At 39.9% G+C, this 20,053-nt stretch overlaps 2 protein-coding genes across 3 annotated transcripts; both read left to right on the forward strand.

The window, feature by feature from the left end:
• Positions 1 to 380: 380 nt before the first annotated feature.
• nim1ka (NIM1 serine/threonine protein kinase a) lies at positions 381 to 13,186 on the forward strand. 2 transcript variants are annotated; one of them, XM_051422558.1, is made up of 7 exons: positions 381 to 529; positions 7,258 to 7,817; positions 8,303 to 8,664; positions 8,826 to 8,938; positions 10,414 to 10,535; positions 10,635 to 10,781; positions 11,537 to 13,186. In XM_051422558.1, the coding sequence occupies exons 3-7, from the start codon at positions 8,354 to 8,356 to the stop codon at positions 12,293 to 12,295; spliced, it is 1,452 nt and encodes a 483-aa protein (XP_051278518.1). In that variant the 5' UTR covers positions 381 to 529; positions 7,258 to 7,817; positions 8,303 to 8,353; the 3' UTR covers positions 12,296 to 13,186. The 2 variants fall into 2 exon arrangements, with proteins under 2 accessions (XP_051278518.1, XP_051278519.1); XM_051422559.1 differs by having other exon boundaries at positions 381 to 517.
• A 753-nt stretch (positions 13,187 to 13,939) lies between these two features.
• On the forward strand, positions 13,940 to 19,784 carry creb3l3l (cAMP responsive element binding protein 3-like 3 like). Its single transcript, XM_051422557.1, has 10 exons — positions 13,940 to 14,080; positions 15,376 to 15,516; positions 15,767 to 16,160; positions 16,364 to 16,476; positions 16,676 to 16,768; positions 17,152 to 17,258; positions 17,509 to 17,577; positions 17,689 to 17,773; positions 17,891 to 17,984; positions 18,159 to 19,784. Exons 2-10 carry the CDS (start codon positions 15,376 to 15,378, stop codon positions 18,551 to 18,553), a joined length of 1,491 nt encoding a protein of 496 aa, XP_051278517.1. The 5' UTR covers positions 13,940 to 14,080; the 3' UTR covers positions 18,554 to 19,784.
• Positions 19,785 to 20,053: the final 269 nt, after the last annotated feature.

The raw sequence follows: 20,053 nt of genomic DNA on the forward strand, positions 1-20,053 counted from the left end.
AAGTGGATCTCAATTTGTTTTAGTCCATTTGATGAGGTTATGACGCAGGGAAGTCTTTAGTAGCGAAATAGAGACATGGACACTTATTGGAATCCTGTTAAGGCCTATTACTGGTCCCCTGACCCCATCTTGAACCTCCGCAGCGCTAACAGCGTGGCCAGTGACCATGGTGCGTGACACACACACACACAGACACACACACACAGACACAGACACACATAGACAGGTCGGGTTACCTGGTGAGTCCCGCCGCCTCGCACTCTGGACAGCTCCTGTGATACTGAACTAAAGCGAGAGCTTTTAAATCCTCGCTTCTCATTGGACAAGAGACGCACGTTGGACTCCTCAGTCCGCCGCTGATTGGTCGCTTTCACCTGCCAGTCAGGCGGATTTCCTTCACAACAGACCGAACCGGGGAGCAGCTGCAGCAGAGCCAGTGCGCTCAATGTCACCGGGCACCGGAGAAGATGATTTTACAGCGAGGTCGGTAAAGCCTGTCTCTGCGAGCCTCATGAAGGTATTTACCCAAGTAAGTTCACTAATATAACATCTCTGCTGTTACTGCGGTGGTGGGATTATAAGGAGAAATGCGCTGGCTCATAGGGAATGGCCTGGTGCGAGGGGGTGTTAACTGTTGACTGTCATTGAAAACCAATAGACAAGTCACTTAATTGCTGCAAGATTTTTTCACTCCTAAGAAGGTTTGTGTTTGCAAAGCTTGTAAGTTTTTTTTTTTTTTTTTTTTTGCAAAAGATGTTGGCTATTTAAATTCAGTCACAACCCCGCATGGCGACTCAGCAGTACCTTGACAAATAATCTGTGAAGGTGGTAGAGCTCGTATCACATGGGCCGAGAATGAGGCTCATCATTCCTTTTAAATAATAACCTCAATCTAATTTTTTAAATGAGATTTTAGCCCTTTTTTTTGCAACGCTTGTAGTCGTTAAATTTGATGTGTCACCTCTGAAAAATGATCACAATGCATCGGCAGTTACGCACGCACTTGACGCACGCACACGCGCAAATTAGGATATCAACTTTGGGGATCTGACTATCCTCCTGTACTGTTTTAGAGCACGCAGTGTGAATGCAATCAGGCAAAGAATGGGGGGAGTTTAGCCGCAACACCTGTTGCACTCTAATGGGGGTTTATCTGTCTTTATGGAGTAACCATCATGACTGTTTTGGTCCCTGTAAGGATAATTTACTGATAGTTTGATTGCCATCATCTTCCTCTGTAGTGAAGGTACAAAACACAACTTAGACACAGAATACTAATGTGTTTGTCAGAGAAGAGCTATCCTGACATGTCTGTGGCTGTTGGGAAATAGATAGATAGATAGATACTTTATTTATCACGAGGGAAATTCAAAAAATAAAAGGAAAACGCATGACACTATAACTTTTTATTGTGGTTATACACCCTGACTGATGTATTTGCGCTTCATGGTTTCTGTGTTTGTTTATTGCAAAGAGAAATTAGAGATTTGAATGACTCAGCAGCCAAATTTGGATACCCTTTATTATTATTCTTATTGAACTGAGCCATCAGAATGCCCCATATTGTGTCTATAACTACATGATCTTTGTGTCTTTTGGCCAATTTCAAAAAGTTATCTTTTTGCACCTGTCTTAGACCTGGATTAGAAGCTGAATATATTTCCATATTTCCGAAGCAAAAATAGCCCTTTCTGGGGTCTGTTTACATACCGCCTGAATGAAACGTGTTCTTGATTTTTATTCTTTTGATGGTCAATCAGTCAGATCACATGAAACATTGTGCTTTGTGTGTTCTTTCTTTGATGCACAACTCTTTGAAGCTCTGACAGTGAATAACATGCAAACTCAGATTGCTCTTTAAAGCAGGAAGAAACAATTGACCAGATAGATTTTGAATCGAACCTTGCACCAGATGCAAGATTTACAGTCGTGTGCATTATGTTAGTGTGCTCCCTGCGCACAGTGTCATGGTAACTTTGTGGCCTCAGAGACTCTCGCTCTCTCTCTCCAAGATGTACTGGGAGCTTACAGTACTGGGAGCATTGCATGTCATGTGTTGTCAGGCTTAGGGAATAACTTTGTACTGTACATTTTTTCACAACTATAGTATTAATAGGTAGTATTAGGTCATGCCACATAAAATATACAAATGAAGTAAAACAAAAAATATATATATAAAATCAGTGGTAGAAAGAGTATGTATTTATGATCACTTTCAGTTGCAAAGCAAGCTCTGAATTATATCTAAGTGCTTTAGTTGGGGTGCATCCATAGAGGCCTGTGCAGCTTTAGTTTGGACTCTGTGTGTGTGTCAGGGGGAAGGGATTCAGAGGTCAGTAGTGTTTTTTTGGAAATGTGAAATATTTGCCCCATAGATTCCAGAGAGGCCTGCCTCTCTGTTCCTAGGGCCCATAGTCTTTATTGTCACAGCTCTTTCACTGCTGAGCTCTTTATTCTTGTCAGCCGTGCGTCTCAATTAACACACTGGGGAGCTTTGTGTGGACAGAGCTCACTGTCTGTGTGTGTGCGCACACACTTGTGTGTATGTATTTAGATGAGTGTGCTTGTGCATGTGTCTGCCTGAGGAGAGGGTGAGTGAATGTGTGTACGTGTTGGTGCGTTTGTTGTCTTTGTGCCTGAATGCATAGCGGCAGTGAAAAAGAGAGAATGGGATACAAGCACAGGCGGAATGAGGGAATGGAGGTAAAGTGAATAGGAGGTAGAGTAAGGAGCTTTTTAGGGACAGAAGAGAGCGGTAGAACTCTTTCATCAATAGACGTTTCATAGCTTGTGATGCGAGAAACAGCTCCTCTTTTCTTTTAGCTTGACTCACTACAGGCACAGACAGGCGTCTAGGAAAGAGTGTCTAATTCTTGATCCACAGCTGCTGTGGATAGGCTCTCGTGTTTGAAGTGTGTGAAGAGGCTGCTGATGCTAGCAGTGTGATCAGCAGCAGAGTGCGCCAGGCAAACCCTCCTCCTTTTCTTTAGGGATCCTCAGACAAATGATTGACTGGTGAGTAAGGACTTGTATTTGGCAAAGCTGATAGTGTTTGCTGATGAAGGGCTGGCTGTTTGCAGACTCATAAACCTGTTTGTGGTAAGCAGTGGTACTGTATTAACTGAGTGAGTTTTTGAATGCTACATCTGTCTGTAATTCGAACTTGAAACTGCAAAGTTAGGCAGACTGGATGCAACTATCCATCCATCCATTTTCTGACGCTTATCTGGGGCTTGGTGAGGTGGCAGCCAGCTACGCAAGGTAGTCCAGACATCCCCCTCCCCGGCAACGTGTTCCAGGTCCTCCTGGGGGAGCTTGTGGTGTTCCCAAGCAAGGTGAGATATATAATCTCTCCAGTGAGTTCTGGGTCTAACCCAGAGTTTTCTACCAGTCAGACTTTGCCGGAAAAGCTACAGAGAAAGGCCACAGGAGGCATCCTGATCAGATGCCCGAACAACCTGAACTGGCTCCTTCGCTCCCTCCGGATGTCTGAGCTCCCTTACCCTGTCTCTAAGGGTGAGGCCAGAAACCCATTTCGTCCACGATCTCACTCTTTCGGTCACTACCCAAAGACCATTGATGCCTTTTTAAACTTCAAAATTGTACTACAGCACTCCTTTAATACAGACCTGCTTTTACTAAACTTAAATTTTGTAGTTTTAAAACCAATTAAGATTGGTCTGACTAAATGCAACAATATAATCAATCCTCATTACTTATAATGTTTTTCAGAGATCAGAGTGCCACACCAGCATTCATAGATGGTGTATCATAGATGTAACATGTGTTTAACACAATGAACAATGCATGGAGGAATGGCATGCAATGTACAAGTTAATATTCATTGTCATACTGATCAAAATGAGCCAGCAGCCAGGAAAAAGTGCATGAAAAGTCAACACATTATTTTAATATCAGTCTTCTTCTTATATATTTTGTCAGTTTGGCGTCACATTGCCCAAAAATTTGTAGCTTAAATTAACTCTCAGATGTATATTCTGGTGACAACTCTCTTCAATTCATTTAGGAATCCTGACGGTCCTGACAGTGATCTCCTGCTGAAATTTAATGTGATTAAATGATCCAGACACTCATTTTTGAGTTCTCCATAATTATCCCCCTCATTTTCTCATGATACATTTCCCCTTATCTCGAAAAAACCAACTTTTTGCTTTATCGAGAGAATGACATAAATTAACTCATGATCTCGAAATAAAAGTATTAAAAAAATAATTGCAAGCATGGCCGTTCTCAGCTTCCATAAACCACTACTCTGTTGTTTGTGCTCTGTCTTTGTGTTTGTGTATAAATCCATCAGTCACACACATAATTAACATGGATACTCTGAGGCTCAATGCAGAATGGTTTAACTGTAAACAGGGCACTGTGTGCTCTCTTTCTTGACACTCAGTGCCAGTTAATGCCTAATCCTCAGCATGAAAAAAGACAAACAAACTTGTTGCTGCTCGTTCAGTGTCCATCACCAAGCAACCAGGTAGATCTGTTATCCAGTCGAAGCAAAGCACAAAGCAATCTAGGTAACTATTACTCATCTGTAGACCCTCTATAGAGATTCTCCTCACTTGAAGTAATTATCGGTAGATTCAGTTAGTTATTTAAAATTGCTATACTCAACAATCCAGTTGTGTCTCACTCTGTTAAAGAGATTTTAAGAATATATTTTTGAGGATCAGGAGTATGATATTTTGAATGAAAAACAGACAATAATAGCAGGATGTGAAACAGGTGTCTGATGAGCTGTTTGATATTGTTTTCCAATTCATATTAAAGCACAGTGTGTGGGAGTTAATGGCATCTAGATGCCAGAGAAACTACGGTTGCCACAAAAACAGGGCAAGGCCCTAACTAGAGCCAGTGTTTGGTTTGTCCGTTCTGGGTTACTGTAGAAACATGTCCTGCTCCCTCTGTAGATAAAAACGTATTATTCTAAGGTTACGAAAGCACCACAATTCTTATTTTTACACTTATTATACACACATCTTATCATGCACTAATGAAAACATACCTAAGAGTATTATATTAAATTTATCCCAATAGAATCTCCTAAATATTACACACTGGAACTTTGAATAAATATGTATCTACAATTGAAAAATACAATTTCCTTATGGTGATTTTGGGCCAAAACTTTTATTACTCCCCTCTCACCATTGATGTGTTTATCTCATGCATGGTTGCTGTCTAGTCTTTTTATTTACATACATAAAAGACTGGTATTCAGAGCTTGTTGCTTTGTGCTGTAAAGTGGATGCCTGTCCTCTCTTAGCAAGTCCTTTTAGGCTGCCTGAGATCAATGCTTAGATATTCATGGCCGATGGCAGGAAGGTGTTTGAAGGCCGGGAGACTGCAGGCCTCACAAAAGAGAATTGCTTTGATTTGCTAGCGAGGGTTTAACATAGATTCATTCATCTTAATATAGAGACGGATGAGAGAACACCTTCCAAAGCACCATGTTACGCTAAGTTAACCATTTCTACTCCTGCCTTACACACACAATGTTATGTCATCATGACAGCGTCTTCGTCTGAACACCCTAACTCAATTTCTGGTCTGTACGGCACTGGACACCCCATTGGAGTAGATTGTTTAATTAAATTTTGTAGCTCTTTGCTGCATAATTTTGTGTGATACTGTTTCTCACAGCAGCTATAACTGTTTTTTTATAAATAACTTCAGAATATCACCATTGAGATTTAAGTTAATCACAAACTTAATCATTACAATTTATGGTAAATATGGAAATGGTTTCTGTTTGCGACTTTAAAGAAATGGCATTATGTTATATTTTTTTTATTGTCAACAGATCCCATGAAAAAACTCAAATCAGCCATGTCAGTCAAACACAGAACCAGGCCCATTCTTTTATTATAACATATGTATATATATAATACAGTTTAGTGTTTTTATGAAAAAGCAACAACAACTACTAAAGGAAACAGGAGTTTTTAGTGTATATGCTGGAGACTAGTGTTGTAGTTAGTTTACGTCCCCAGGAATGTGCGACTGAATCGAAAAACTGTGGCAGCCATGTTCATCATGATGGAGGAATATGAACATCCTGTGCAATGATGCAGTTGATTTACATGTTTTTAATAGATAATAATAATAATTCAGTTCAGGTGTCTGAATGAATGACTGTTGAACAATTGACTTTTATTTTATTTTAAATTTACAATGCAATTTTAAAACATCCTCAGCAAAGATGTTTTAAGTAAATTAAACACCATTATTTGTTTATTTTATTTGGCTGATTTGTCATATAGTGGTATGTTATTATGCAATATCAACTTCACCTTAACCTCAGATTCACCTTTCACCACTCATGGGACATTGTTAGAGCTTTGTTTTCTGAGCAGCATGCAATTATCACCTAATTACAACCTAATCTACCCACACACACACACACACACACACACACACACACACACACACATCACAAGTCATCACTCTATCAAAAATGAAATAGGTTAGTCAGGTTGTAAGCAGGACTGCAACTAATGATTATTTTTATTATCATTTAATCTGTTGATAATTTTTTTGATTAATTGATCAGTTGTTTGGTAGAAAATGATACAAAGTGTTGATCACAGTTTCCCAAATCCCAAGATGGCGTCTTCAAATGTCTTGTTTTGTCCACAGGCCAAAGATATTAAGTTTACTGTCATAGAGGACTAAAGGAAATATTTTTACATTTGAGAAGCTGAAATCAGAGAATTTGGCCTTTTATTCTTAAAAACAATTCTGATTAATCAATTATCAAAAATGTTTGCAATTAATTTAATGGTTGACAAGTAATCAATTCATCAACAAATTGCTGCAGCTCTATTTGTAAGTATCTTCTTAGTGGTAGAAAGTGATGAGGATTTTTGATTTGTTTATTTTCGCTCTCATGGCAACCAGCCTGCGTTCGCCCTTAGAGCAGGACTCACGCACTAAATTAAGTAAGGATTACAATACAGATCAACAGACACTCAAGCAGATACTGCACAGGCACACTTGTGCTGACATGTGCACACAAACTCTTTCCCATGGAGGGTGGAATCTCATGTATATAATGGTTTTGCACAGATGCTTGACTACAAAATTGCCAAAATGTTTAATATAGTGACATAGCTACAAGTAGATAAAAAACATGGAAAGAAAACACATGAATTAGACAATAAAAAAGAGAGGGAGGTATAAAAATGAAACATAAATAACATTTATTTTTGTATCTCTCTTGTGCTTTCATTCTAGGTTTTCTCACTAGGCTCACTAGGTTGGCTGTACCCTGACACTATCATCTGTTCAACCTCTTTCCTCCAACCACCCCGACCAGCTCCTCTTCCCCCTCCTCCTCAACCTGTGGCCTATTTATACCCTGGAGACTCAAAAGAGCCCATTAAAGCTCCGCAGACCTCTTCAGCAAGAGACAACAGTGAGCATGAATCCGATGACACATGGGCGATCTGATCTTCTTCACCTTTTCTTCGACAGATACAAATAAGGAAAACTAAGGTTTAAACCACTGGAAATTCTTCAGATGCAAGACTACAACTACACCAAGCGTCAGATGACAAACTGTCTCTGATAAACCATTGTGGCAAGGACAGTTTGCAGCTGCAGCAGATTTCTTGCAATTTTGGATGCAGCATGCGCTTGGGTCCACGGACTGGAGGTTCTGTCCTATTTTGTTGAAATACAGGAAAACACACAGTCATAACATTTGTTTATTGACTCTAAATAGCTAAATAGCTATGTGATTTGGGCAAGGACGCTGAAAGAATTTACCTTCTAAATGATTCACATATCTGAAGGTAAGTCAAGGTTTATGTCCCATATGAATTTCCTCTGTAAGATAGTATAACAATGTGTAATTAAAGTGTTACTAGCTATTTAACTGCATTTTTATTTGACACGTGAATTATGTGTGCTCTGTATGTGAGGTTTGCTAGAGATACTGTGTGCACATTGTAAAAATGGGGGCTAATTCTTTAGCTTATAACAGTCTCACAATGGAGAGCATGTGTTGCAAATCCAAGTATTGTTAATCAATTATATATTATATTATATATATTACTTAAGCAGTTTTATTCCTTCTTCTCATACCTTTTTATTTTTATTTTGAAAGGGTTGATTCTAAAAGACGCTGACACTGACATAATGTAGGGGCACCAGTCATTGTGCATCTGAGGAAAACTTTTTACATAATGCCTTAAAGACATAACCCATCCAAAGAGTGTAGCAAGGATTCATTTTTGTTTTTCTTATTTTTCTTATTTTTTTCTTATTGTGCATCCAGCCCCCCACCTCTTCCAGCCATGAGCTAAGCTCACGTCACCCCGGGTGCAGGATGACTGCTGTCTGCCCATCCGAGAGCAGCCCAGAAGGGGCTGAAGCTGGGGCCGGGACAGCAGGCTCCAGGGGGTCGGGGGCAGCAGGCACCGCTGGGAGCATCTCAGTGTCTGGGGCTGAGACCGGGGACTCTAATGGAGACTCTGTCAAAGGCTCAATTGGAGGCACAGCTGTGGTCGCTGGTGGCCAGAGGTACAACCGCTGGAGCCGCCAGGACAGCTCAGACATCAACACAGACGATGAGGGAGCCACCATTCGCCGCCTCACTCCACTGGAAAGACTGAACCTAGATATGTGCCAGGATGAAAGGTAGGGGTCAAGAGATAAAGCAGTAATTACCTTTTTTTTAATCAAGATTTCTGTTTACATTTTGACACACCAGGAGGTAAACTACTTATTATGTGGCTCCACTGTAGTATATTTTAAAGAATATTTAGCGTTAAGTCTTCTGTTATGTGTATTGGTCACAGGGTGGTCCGTGAGCTAACTGTGGGCAGAAGAATCGGCTTCTACAAAATTCGAGGAGAGATTGGCTGTGGGAATTTCTCCCATGTCAAGCTGGGAATTCATGCCCTCACCAAAGGTAAGAAACTACAAGACATCAGTATAATGCAACTGTTAAAAACACCTGCACTCAAGCAAAGAAAAACATCCATTGAGGAGCAGCAATCATATTGACTATTATGAAGTGATAGACGGTTGACAGTTTGACTGGATAGCCAATCAATAAAAGTCTAAACACATCCATCTTTAAAGATAAAAATCTTAGGTAAGCTCCCCTTTGCTTTCAGCTCTGGCTTTTTTTTAATTACATTTAAGTGATAATTTGGCTGATGAGCTGTTTCCATCAATGGGCTGCAACACTAACAAGTGTGTTCTTATGTCGCAATTCACTAACAAGGCGATGTGTGCCTGGCCAGGGGGCTGATTCAGCCACAAAGAGACAGACTGTCTGCTGCCCTTGAACAGATGGATTGATTAGAGATCTCCAGTTTCCTTAGCGACGGCTAAAATTGCTGCATGCCTCATCAAAGGCTAAAGAGAGGGAGGGGAAAGAGTGTGTAGCTCTGTGTGTGCCTGCTCTATGTTTGTAGGGGTGTATGTACTTTACTGTATTCCGATCTATGCCATGCTATGTGTGTGTGTGTCTGTGTGTGTGTGTGCGTGCGTGCATGTAAGTGGTATCATTTAGTCCTCCAAAAACAATACGAGCTGCGATGCATTTTCAATGCTCCTATTGAAAGATATGTCACAGCTGAAAGGGAGCCTAATACCATGCCTGAATAATGTATACTGACGCACAATTAGATATCTCAACACCATTTTGCCACTTAAGAACTTTTCTGTATTCAGTTACCTGAGGTCTATTTTACTTCTCTTTATGAATCATTTAACAGAATACAGTAAAGATATCAGTTGTTGAATTTGATATATGTGAAGTATTTTGATCTTTACTGGCTGTAAAATTGTGGACCTTGTGAAATGCGCACTGTATCTCCTCTCAACACATTTTCAAAGGTGGTAAGTTAAATTTGATTCCAGGATAATATAGCTAACTCAGCTCTATCCGTCCCTTAATCTTCACCCTTACTTGACCCTCCATATCTGCTCACGCTTGAAGTCACTGCAGTATGACAGAAAAAGAGCAATTTTTCCTTCATTTACAAAAGCAAATTTCCTTCTAAGATAAGGCTAAAAGTGAGAATTGACCCCCTGGGAGAACATAATCAAGAAAATTGGTTTCTGATGGCAGCTTATCCTCCATCAAATTATCTAGAGCTGAGAATCCGGCTTGGTCACTTCAGGGGCAATTCTGTGTGCTAGACGAAACGAGGCTCACATTTTGATCTTCAATTTATGTAATACATCAAAAGCTTCAGTTATCAGAAAAGCTAAGTTATTTTAATGATGATAGGAGCACTTTTATTTTCCCTATCAAGTTTCTATTGAAATGAAATGCGGCTTTGAAGTATTTCTCTAAATGATCTGTACTCTTCTGTATAAATGTATCATTTGTTAGTGATCATTGATCTTAATCTTGTTCCTTGGCATCACCAGACAAAGTGGCCATAAAGATCCTAGACAAAACCAAGCTGGATCAGAAGACCCAGAGGCTGCTGTCCAGAGAGATGTCCAGCATGGAGAAGCTACACCATCCCAACATCATACGCCTCTATGAGGTTTGACTCCTACACACTCTCATATTGACTTATATATGAGCTACATCTGATCTCAAGGGGCTTTCTCAATGTTCAGCCACTGTGTACTTTCTTCTTTAGGTGGTGGAGACATTGTCACGGTTACACCTGGTGATGGAGTACGCAGGGGGAGGGGAGCTCTACACCAAGATTACTACAGAAGGGAAGCTTTCTGACACTGAAAGCAAAATTGTCTTTGCTCAGATCCTCTCTGCTGTTAGACACATGGTCAGTACATATACGTTTATATTCAAGTTGTTTAATTAATCGAAAACAAAATCTCAATCTGAGTGTAACCTATAAAAGATTTAATTACAGTCTTAATTGTCAAATAACAGTGATATTGACCATTAAGATGACAACCTATACTGTCTGCTATACTGTATGTTAGTAAAGAAATGTATTTTCATCTATAGTATTGCCTGTTCTCTGTCTGCTTCAATGACCTGGTATAACCTCGGGGGTCATTAAAATTTCATCTGATCTTCTAATCTAATTAATCTCATATGACAATTTCTGTTAGTGCAGACTACTTCTACTACTACTACTACTGGATCACATATGAAGCTGATTACTCCCCACACGTGTTTTTTAGGCATTCACTTTTTTATCAAAAAAGATAGGGAAAGCAGCTTTACTGGAAAAGTAAAATTGTAGTGTGGTTTAAGACACATAAAAATACTTTGCTTGTAATAATGATTTATTGTCAGATATGTTTTTATCCACAAAAAGATTGATTACTGGGTTAAGAATGCTTAAATCTATCTATCTTCTCCCTCATTGGAAAATTCTGAATCTATAAAAATGCAAGTTCAATTGCTGGTCACAAGATACTACTTCAGATGCTACTTCACTGAAAAGTCAATTCTCAGTGTGTGTGCACTGGATGCTTGAAGTTTTCCACTTTAAACAGTGAATTAATGTGAAAGTAGGTGGCATAACATTACATTACATAATGCAGGTTTCCCCTTTTTCTCCTACAGCATGAAAACAACATTATCCACCGTGATCTGAAGGCAGAAAATGTGTTCTACACCAGCAGCTCTTGCGTCAAGGTCGGGGACTTTGGCTTTAGCACGCTGAGTCGCCGTAGTGAGACTCTCAACACATTCTGCGGCTCTCCGCCCTACGCCGCTCCTGAGCTCTTTCGGGATGAGCATTATGTTGGCATCTTTGTAGACATCTGGGCCCTGGGGGTGATGCTGTTCTTTATGGTGACAGGCACGATGCCGTTCAGGGCAGACACTGTGGCCAAACTGAAGCGATGCATCTTGGAGGGAGCCTACATCCTGCCCTCGTGGGTGCCAGAGGCATGCCAGAGGCTGATCAGGGGAATCCTCCAACCTATACCATCTGACCGCTGCACAGTGGAGCAGATGATCGGATGTGAGTGGCTACTCCCTGTGGACTTCCCTCGTGCCATGGAGCCCTTTAAACTAGACCCATCCTACCTAGCAGAGAGTGAACCATCTGAACTCGGGGAGGAAGAGATGGAGGTAAAGGCAGCACTGGAGACACTAGGGATCACCTCAGAACACATCCTCAACAACCAGGGGAAAGACTGCAGGAGCTCAATCACAGGGGTCTATCGGATCCTGCTACACCGTGCTCACAAGAAACGGGCTGTCGAGAGCGTGCCCGCAGTCACAAAGGTAGTCGGACCAACACCAACGAGTAAAAAGGAACGACTAAAAGTGTACCGTAGTTTGAGGCATACATCTAAACTCTGTGTGATTCTGTGACAAAATGCTGGAAAGACTTGTAGTCTGCGATGAGATTGCATGGATTTCATTATAAATAAAAAAGTGCTTTACAGTCCAGCAGTTTAAATTGAAATCATGGCATATAACCCCACTCAGCTCCTGAAATCTGGGATTTCTTACTTTAGTAACTTTCTTCTAGTAAGTAAAATTAGTCTCTGTGAGAATGCTGCCAGTCAATCACTGTTGTCTCCTTTTTTGACAGGGACAGGTACCTGTAATCCTCATGAGATTAGGGAAATGTTGGTAAAAATAATTTATTTAACTAACATTATGATGGTTAGATGGCAAACACAGCTTTTCATTTGGATCATGCAGGCCAGATCATTTATAGCCCCATCCTATGCTCAGTTTTGCTGGATAAACCCAATAAAACCTTAGAGAAATCAATGTAGCATAAATATTAAGGAAACAAGTTAGAAATCCACAACATTATGCTGAGGTGATAACGTGGTGAAACATGAAATGTGGTGTATTTAATGTTTAATTGCACTTTTCTTCGATGCCTTAGTTTTCTATCATGTTATGAAATCAGACAGACTGGTTTTTATTACACTCCTATAAAGTTTATGATGATATGAATAGAGATTTCACATCTTACCTTCTTATGTGATGTATCTCCATGAGATGTTTGACTGGTTGACATGAATGACCTCACTCTCTTTTCCTTGTGGCCTGAAAAAGCCAATACATGTCATTAAGCTACAAATACCAACATACCAACCACCAAAGTTATTAGTTGTTCATGTGGCAAAATCAATTTTCGGTTACTACTCAGGCAATTTCTGTATGAATTTCAGTAATTAGGTTTTTTAAATTATCTGATGCCATGTTAATACTCATGTGTTGATTAAAATACATTTAAAATTGAAATGCATCTGTCTTTTTTTATGAAATATTTTTGGAGCTTGTGATGCTTTTGTGTTTGCGTGTGTAAATAATGTGTGTACATTGGGGAGTAACAGATTACATGTAACTGAGTACATAATCAGGATACAAATAAAAGGTTTCTGTTAGAGAAGAAAGAATGTAATGAGATTACAGTTTAATTTAGTAAAAATGGGGATTATTAGCAAGATTACAAATTTAAACATTTTGAAATAAAGAACATACAATGCACATGTGCAGTGTGTACACTTAACAAGTCTCATAGCACCACTCTCGGTCTCCAGTGAAACCATAGCTAATCTAACAAATTCATTATCATGGACTCTAGTGAAAGGAAATGCTTTCACTGGGTGGAAATTTCACCATTATTTTGTCTTTAAAGCAGAAAATGGAGCAATACAGTGCAAGTGCTGCCTTCCAGCTGTGAAAGTTAAAAGTTTTCTGAGCAAAGGACACAAATTTGTTGAATATATTGACTCTTGGTTTCCATTTTCTTTTCTAAGGTTACATTATTCTTTTGTCTTATAGAATACACTTCAGTATAAACCTACTTTATTAATATTTATTTTCTCTATTCTTTTTTATATATTTGCAAAAATGGAAGAAAAAAATATATACGGCCACTTGCAGAATACAGAAAGCAGAACAACCATGAGTACAGTACATGGTGGAGTACTGCACTACACTTCCCAGAAGCACTCAAGAAGACCACGTACTCATATCCGCCTTCACGTGATGACGCATTTTTTGCCTTGTTGGAAGGTGGTTTCAGTAGGAAGCGCTGAGACTGTAGCAGCGAAGAAACGCTGAGTAGAAAAAAACCCACAAGACACCCGGACGCTCTCACTCGAATGGTATTTTGTCTCCTGTCGTCGAGCGGTAAGAAAAACAAACATTAATTTTAACTGTGTTTAATGTTTTTAAGTACGTGTAAATTGTAATGCCACGAGAAACTACGCCCTCTTGGCATTAAAGATCATGACAGGATTTAACAGCTAACATTAACGAGCTGGCTGGCTCCTCGAGCTTGGCCTAAGACGTGTCTTTCTTCTGCCATAGGAATTGATGCAGTACGTTTTTTCTGGCTTTAAAATCTAAAGTTTTTTGATTCATATTACTTGTATGTGTTCAATGCTGCGTTAACTGGGTCGTTTGTGAGTTAAATGGCTATGCTGCAAAAGAATACTCTTATTTTGCAAGACAACAAAGGAACCTTGTATCCGGACTGCATTCATATTTTTTCTTTGTACTTGAGCACGTATTGCATCATATAAATTGCCTTTTTCCGGAATTAACTAAAGGCTGAACGAGTTATTTGTTTTGACACTTGATACTGTATTCAGATCTCGTGACAAAGCCCATATGGGGGGGCGGGGCTCAACATAAGATGAGGTCATGGTGGGAGCGTGGCAGTGATGCAATATCAGGCTGTTTACATGGCAATTTAGTATACGTGTTAACATCAACGGGGAAGTGTGATCTGTCTGTGGCTGCTGAGGTCAATAAACTCTTTACAGTCATAACAGCCTCCACATGGAGGTTAAAGTGTGGGGCAAACTGCATAACCTTCTTTTGTACTGTGACACAATTTTCACTGTACCATCACAAACATGTATAGCAGGGTGATATTGAAAAAAGAAAATTCAACTATGACAACATTTGACTGAATACTTTTAATTTATTCATCTGTAATGCAGTCTATAAGAGCATCACATTAATTTAAATCTAAATCACAAAATGGCTAGTTGTGCATACATTAACGTAAAGTCTACGCCACCGGACTCAATGGCTGTGTGTTACATTAATGCTCTTCTTTTGGATTACTATTTTACTGTAAACATTTGCACATTGCCAGCTAAAAATCCTACACATTCCTCCACAAAACTATACAGCTGTTTTATTTAAATATCAGTCATGTTTTCTATAATATCGTTTAATATTTTATTGTCAGTTTTCGTATTTATTAGGCCTCTTGACTTGCACTACTTTCTTTTTTCATCTACTATGTTTATTGTTATGCATTAAAACCCTCAGGAAAATTACTTTTATGTGAAACCCTCCTGGCAATACACCTGATTCTATCATCGTACTCATATTATATGAACATAGATACCATTGTTTACAAATAAACTCGATGTAAATGCTGAGGTCTGTGTGCTGCTGTCTTGCTACAGATGTCAGTCACTGAGGACCTTCCAGACATGGATGGAACAGACCTGTTGGGGCTGCTGTTCAACAGTGGAGAGGACTGGTCTGCTGAGCCTCTCTTTCCTGATGGGAACGGGCTCATTGAATCCTGGCTATCTGAACAAGATGTAATATTTTTAACCATATTGTTCCTCTGGATTTTTGGATGACTACTACTGTGTATTTTCAAACTTTATGTAATCTTGGTGTTAAAGCTTGAGAGCTTGAACTGGGGTTTCCCCTCATTTGTTCACATGGTTATATGACTAACGGTACATTTTGGAAAGTTTGGACACCATATAGTAGCTAAAAGCACAAGCCTAAATACTCACCACTGTGTGTGCATTTTGGAAGTAACACAGTGCGTTTTTCCCCTAGATGCTGACAGGTATGGATACTGAAGAATTTCTCTCCAGCTTGTTAGAGGGAGAGGACAAGATGGAGGCTATCTGTCCCTCTCATTCTCCCTTGGGCAGCGACAGCGGCATTTCTGATGACAGCAGCACTGGAGTTGGAAACAACAACCATCTGGGATGCCCGAGTCCCCAGTGCAGTGATAGTGACGTTGTGCCCAGTCCCAGCTACTCCCAGCCCAGCCCGGAGCACACGGACCCTGCCCTGGCCCCTGGAGAGTTGCAGGCAGAGAGCCTGGAGGCCTTAACAGTCCATGCGGATCACAGCTACTCCCTGCTGCAAAGCGGAGGCAGGGACATGGATATCCTGCAGAGTGTGAGGGCAGAGAAGCCAGATACAGATGTCTTCATTGATTTGGGTATGTGTAGTTCAAGAACTCTGTCATTTGTGAGTCTATAGCCTTATGTACTTATGTTATCCACTCAACCCCTTGACATCCACTTAAATCCCTTCAAAACACTGGGAAGTACTGGACATTTTGTGGGAGGGATGCTGCATACATAATCAAATGGAGGCACTTAGCAGATTAAGTTAATTTCAAATGTGTTTATCTTGTGTCAGACGACTTGTTGAGTGAGGACATGGAGGAGGAGGAGGAGGAGGACAACACATGTGAGCTGCCCTGCACTTTGTCCATAGAGGACTCAACACAGGAACCCAACAAAACAGACCAGGTCAGTTTTTCCCACTTTTGTTTTGGTCAAACCAACAAGTTTGTTTGAAGAAAACTGAAAGTTTCAGTTTGGTATATCTCATTTCAATTTTGTAACATTAATTGCAAGCTGTTTCTTTGCATGTTGCATGCTACAACTGTGGTACCATCTTATGCTTTACTGAATAACCAGAAATGTAATGGGTCTTTTCTCCCTTCAGTTTCAGTTTAAAGAGATTGTGCTCACTGAGGAGGAGAAGCGGCTTTTGACGAAAGAGGGAGCAACTATTCCCACACACATGCCTCTCACAAAGGTAATTGATGCTGAAAATATGTTTATTTACTTGAGTCGATTGTCTTGTGATGATGCTGTGCAGCATTGTAAGCTGCCCTGGATAAGAACATCTGCCAGATGTTGTAAATGTTTGTATAATAATGAGCACAATCAGCCAACATGCTGCAGATGAATCAGATTTATTGCTGTTCATTTTGTAGCAAATGTATTCGTTGTTTTTTATTTTCGTATCTCTGTATAATAGTTTTTCATTTTCATTATTTAATATTATAATTTTTAGTTGATTAGCCTTCAAATTGATTTTGTGTTTGGTCTTTCTGCGGCACAGCTGCTGAGGGCTGTTATATACACATCGTTGTCTGTCATGTCAACATTCTGGTGAAAGCCTCCTCTGTGTAACAGGCAGAAGAGAGGACCTTGAAGAGGGTCAGGAGGAAGATCCGCAACAAGCAATCTGCTCAGGAGAGCCGCAAGAAGAAGAAGGTGTATGTTGATGGACTGGAAAACAGGTGAGATGAAGAGGCCAAAATGTTTACAATTGAGATAGAAATTCTCTCAGTCAATAGACAGTTATATATGAGGAGTTGTAGCCACTCTGTCAAGAACATTCACTGCTGGAAAAACTTTTAGAAGAATTGAGCAACAATTTTCCTGTCACTAGTTACACCAGCAGTGATTTATTGTATGTCTATATTATGAGTTTTTATGGTTGGTTAATTTGGATAAATATACTAATTACTGATTTAATGTCTACCACAGGGTTGCCATCTGTACCGCACACAACCTGGAACTACAGAAGAAAGTCCAAATGCTTCAGAAACAGAACATGTAAGAACTCTGAGCTATTGCTTCTGCATTCATATGTAATAGCACGTATCTAAAAAATGCTTCTCAATCTGATGACACCTGTCCTAGTAAATATCTACTCTTGGTTCTTAGTTCCTTGATAGAGCAACTGAGGAAGCTTCAGACAATGGTGAAGATGTCGACCATGAAGGCCAGCACAACCAGCACATGTGTTATGGTAAAATTGTTTGTATATTGACATCTTTTTTTATATCCTTATTATATTTCTCATAAAGTGTTCTTTGTCATGCTGCAGTATTGTTTTCCTCACTCTCTCCTTGGCTTTGCCCTCTAGGTGTTCCTGCTCTCTTTCTGTCTCATCATCTTCCCGTCAGTCAATCCATTTGGCCGAAACGCAGAAGAGAAAGAGCTCTACACACCCTCTTCGAGTAAGTTACCTCAAAATGAAAAAAGTCTGTCCTTTGTTATATTTCAGCCTTTCTTGCAAATTCTTTTTGATACACATATGTTGGATTCCTCATCAAGATAGCATGTCTGTTAAGTTTGTACTTGCATACTGCACCACATCACTTCAATAGACCATTTCTTGTTCATTATTGCAGGCATCTCCCGGGCCTTGCGCTCAGTGCCACCAGGAAGCTCTGACGCCATCCCCTACCTTGAGCCTAAAGATACAGAGATTCTCTTAGTGCACCAAGCGGAGGTGGAGAACGTTAAAGCCATCTTTGCCGGCGGTCAGAAGAATCACACCCCTGACTACCAGAGGGTGGAGCAGCCTGATTCAGAAACAGGAGTGAATAGCAACTCCTCTGCAGACTTCGCCAGTCCCACTCAGGCTACAGAGATGACGCCGGGGCCGGCTGGCGGAGTAGCGGCCTTACAGGAAGGATCCATTGATGCTGCAGTGGCGTATGAGGTCACAGGATCCAAGGATAACTGGATAGACCAGAACCCCCCGTCTGTCATATTACAACAGCACCGCTCAGATGAAATGTAGTAGGGAGGTGTTGATCAATATGATCAGCAGAGGGAGCCATATTCCCAATGTTTTAGGTAGGTAACTTAAACAAGGGAGGAGGGAAAATATCAGTAATTATTAAGATATATGATCAATCTGTCTGTACCTTCTTTCACCTCTAACGGCCATCTGATGTACTACTGTTACTTTATTGCACTTTCTGTTCTGATTTCCTTGTTCCAGTGGGCAAAAAAGAACTGGAAAGAGATTCCCATATTTCAGCAGTGTTAACTGCCAAAAGATTGGGACGTTGCAGTGATAATATACACGCCTGTGTTGCTGGAGGCAACACACTACTTCGGTAGCACTGAGGGCTCTCATCTTATTGTTCAAAGTGGTGTTAACGACCAAAATTTGTACGTTTGTGGGCACTGACGCAGTAAAAATTATGAACCAGCAGTTGATTACGTCAAGATAAGTATTACATGATGCAATTATTATTTATCGCCAGATTCTAGGGAGAGCTTTGTCTTGACTCTCCCATAGTAAATTATTGTGAAAAGAAGTAGTCTTCAGCAGACTAGCCAGGAGCATCCATTGCATTGTAAAAGATGGCTGCTTGTTTCTCATAAAGCTTGATTAAAGTGGTTGACACAAATGCTTAAGCCATTGCAGGACATTTGGCCATTTAGAAGACTTGTAAAGTTTGTTAGTATTTCCCTTGTAACAAGGGTATTCATGCTCCTTTTTAATTTTGGAATGCTTTGTTTTTACGTTGTACAGTAAAGCAAGAAAAAATGTCTGCTAAATATAGAACAAGACACCCTTGACTTTGTCATTGTTAGCCAACCCAAGTCTACCCCTGCAAATTCCTCTTTTTCATTTCCTCGGGACAGTCTGAAATACTTCAGCACATATGTGCACAGAATACGGGGTTTGATATATTTGCTCAGTAAACCGTGTTGCAGTAAAAATATACTCAAAAATGTAATGACCTGTTTTGTCAGTGAGGCATATTTTTTGTGTATTTTATTATGTTACTGTTAGTAATAAATGGAATCTAAATGGTATTGGAACTGCTTTTTGTTATAATCGACAGTCAATGAGATTTTAAATGTTGATCATGTTGAACAAATGCACTGACATTTGACGTAGTCCAAGAAGGGAATGTAAATACGCTTAAATGATTGTGGCTCTTATGTACATTTGAACTCTGTATGTATAAGACATGTCTGGACCTCTATAATAATAAACTTTTTATAAATCAGAATGAGTCAGTTGTTCTTGATCAGTGTTATTGATGAAGGAATAGAATAGCCGTACGCTCAGTCTTTCAACTTGAGGAGGCTTTTGACCACACATGGCCTACTATGAAATGAAACATTACAAAAGAGATGCACTGGGCTACACAACAGAAGTTCACTCTGAACAGCTATATAAGTTTGTTTAAAATGCTCTCAGTTTTCATAATATTTGTGGTCTTTAATGGTCCTACAAAACATTTTGGGGATATTTTCACAGACAAAGTCTGTTCAACCA

Source organism: Dicentrarchus labrax, unplaced genomic scaffold (assembly GCF_905237075.1).
Source record: "Dicentrarchus labrax unplaced genomic scaffold, dlabrax2021, whole genome shotgun sequence".
NCBI classification, from domain to species: domain Eukaryota; kingdom Metazoa; phylum Chordata; class Actinopteri; family Moronidae; genus Dicentrarchus; species Dicentrarchus labrax.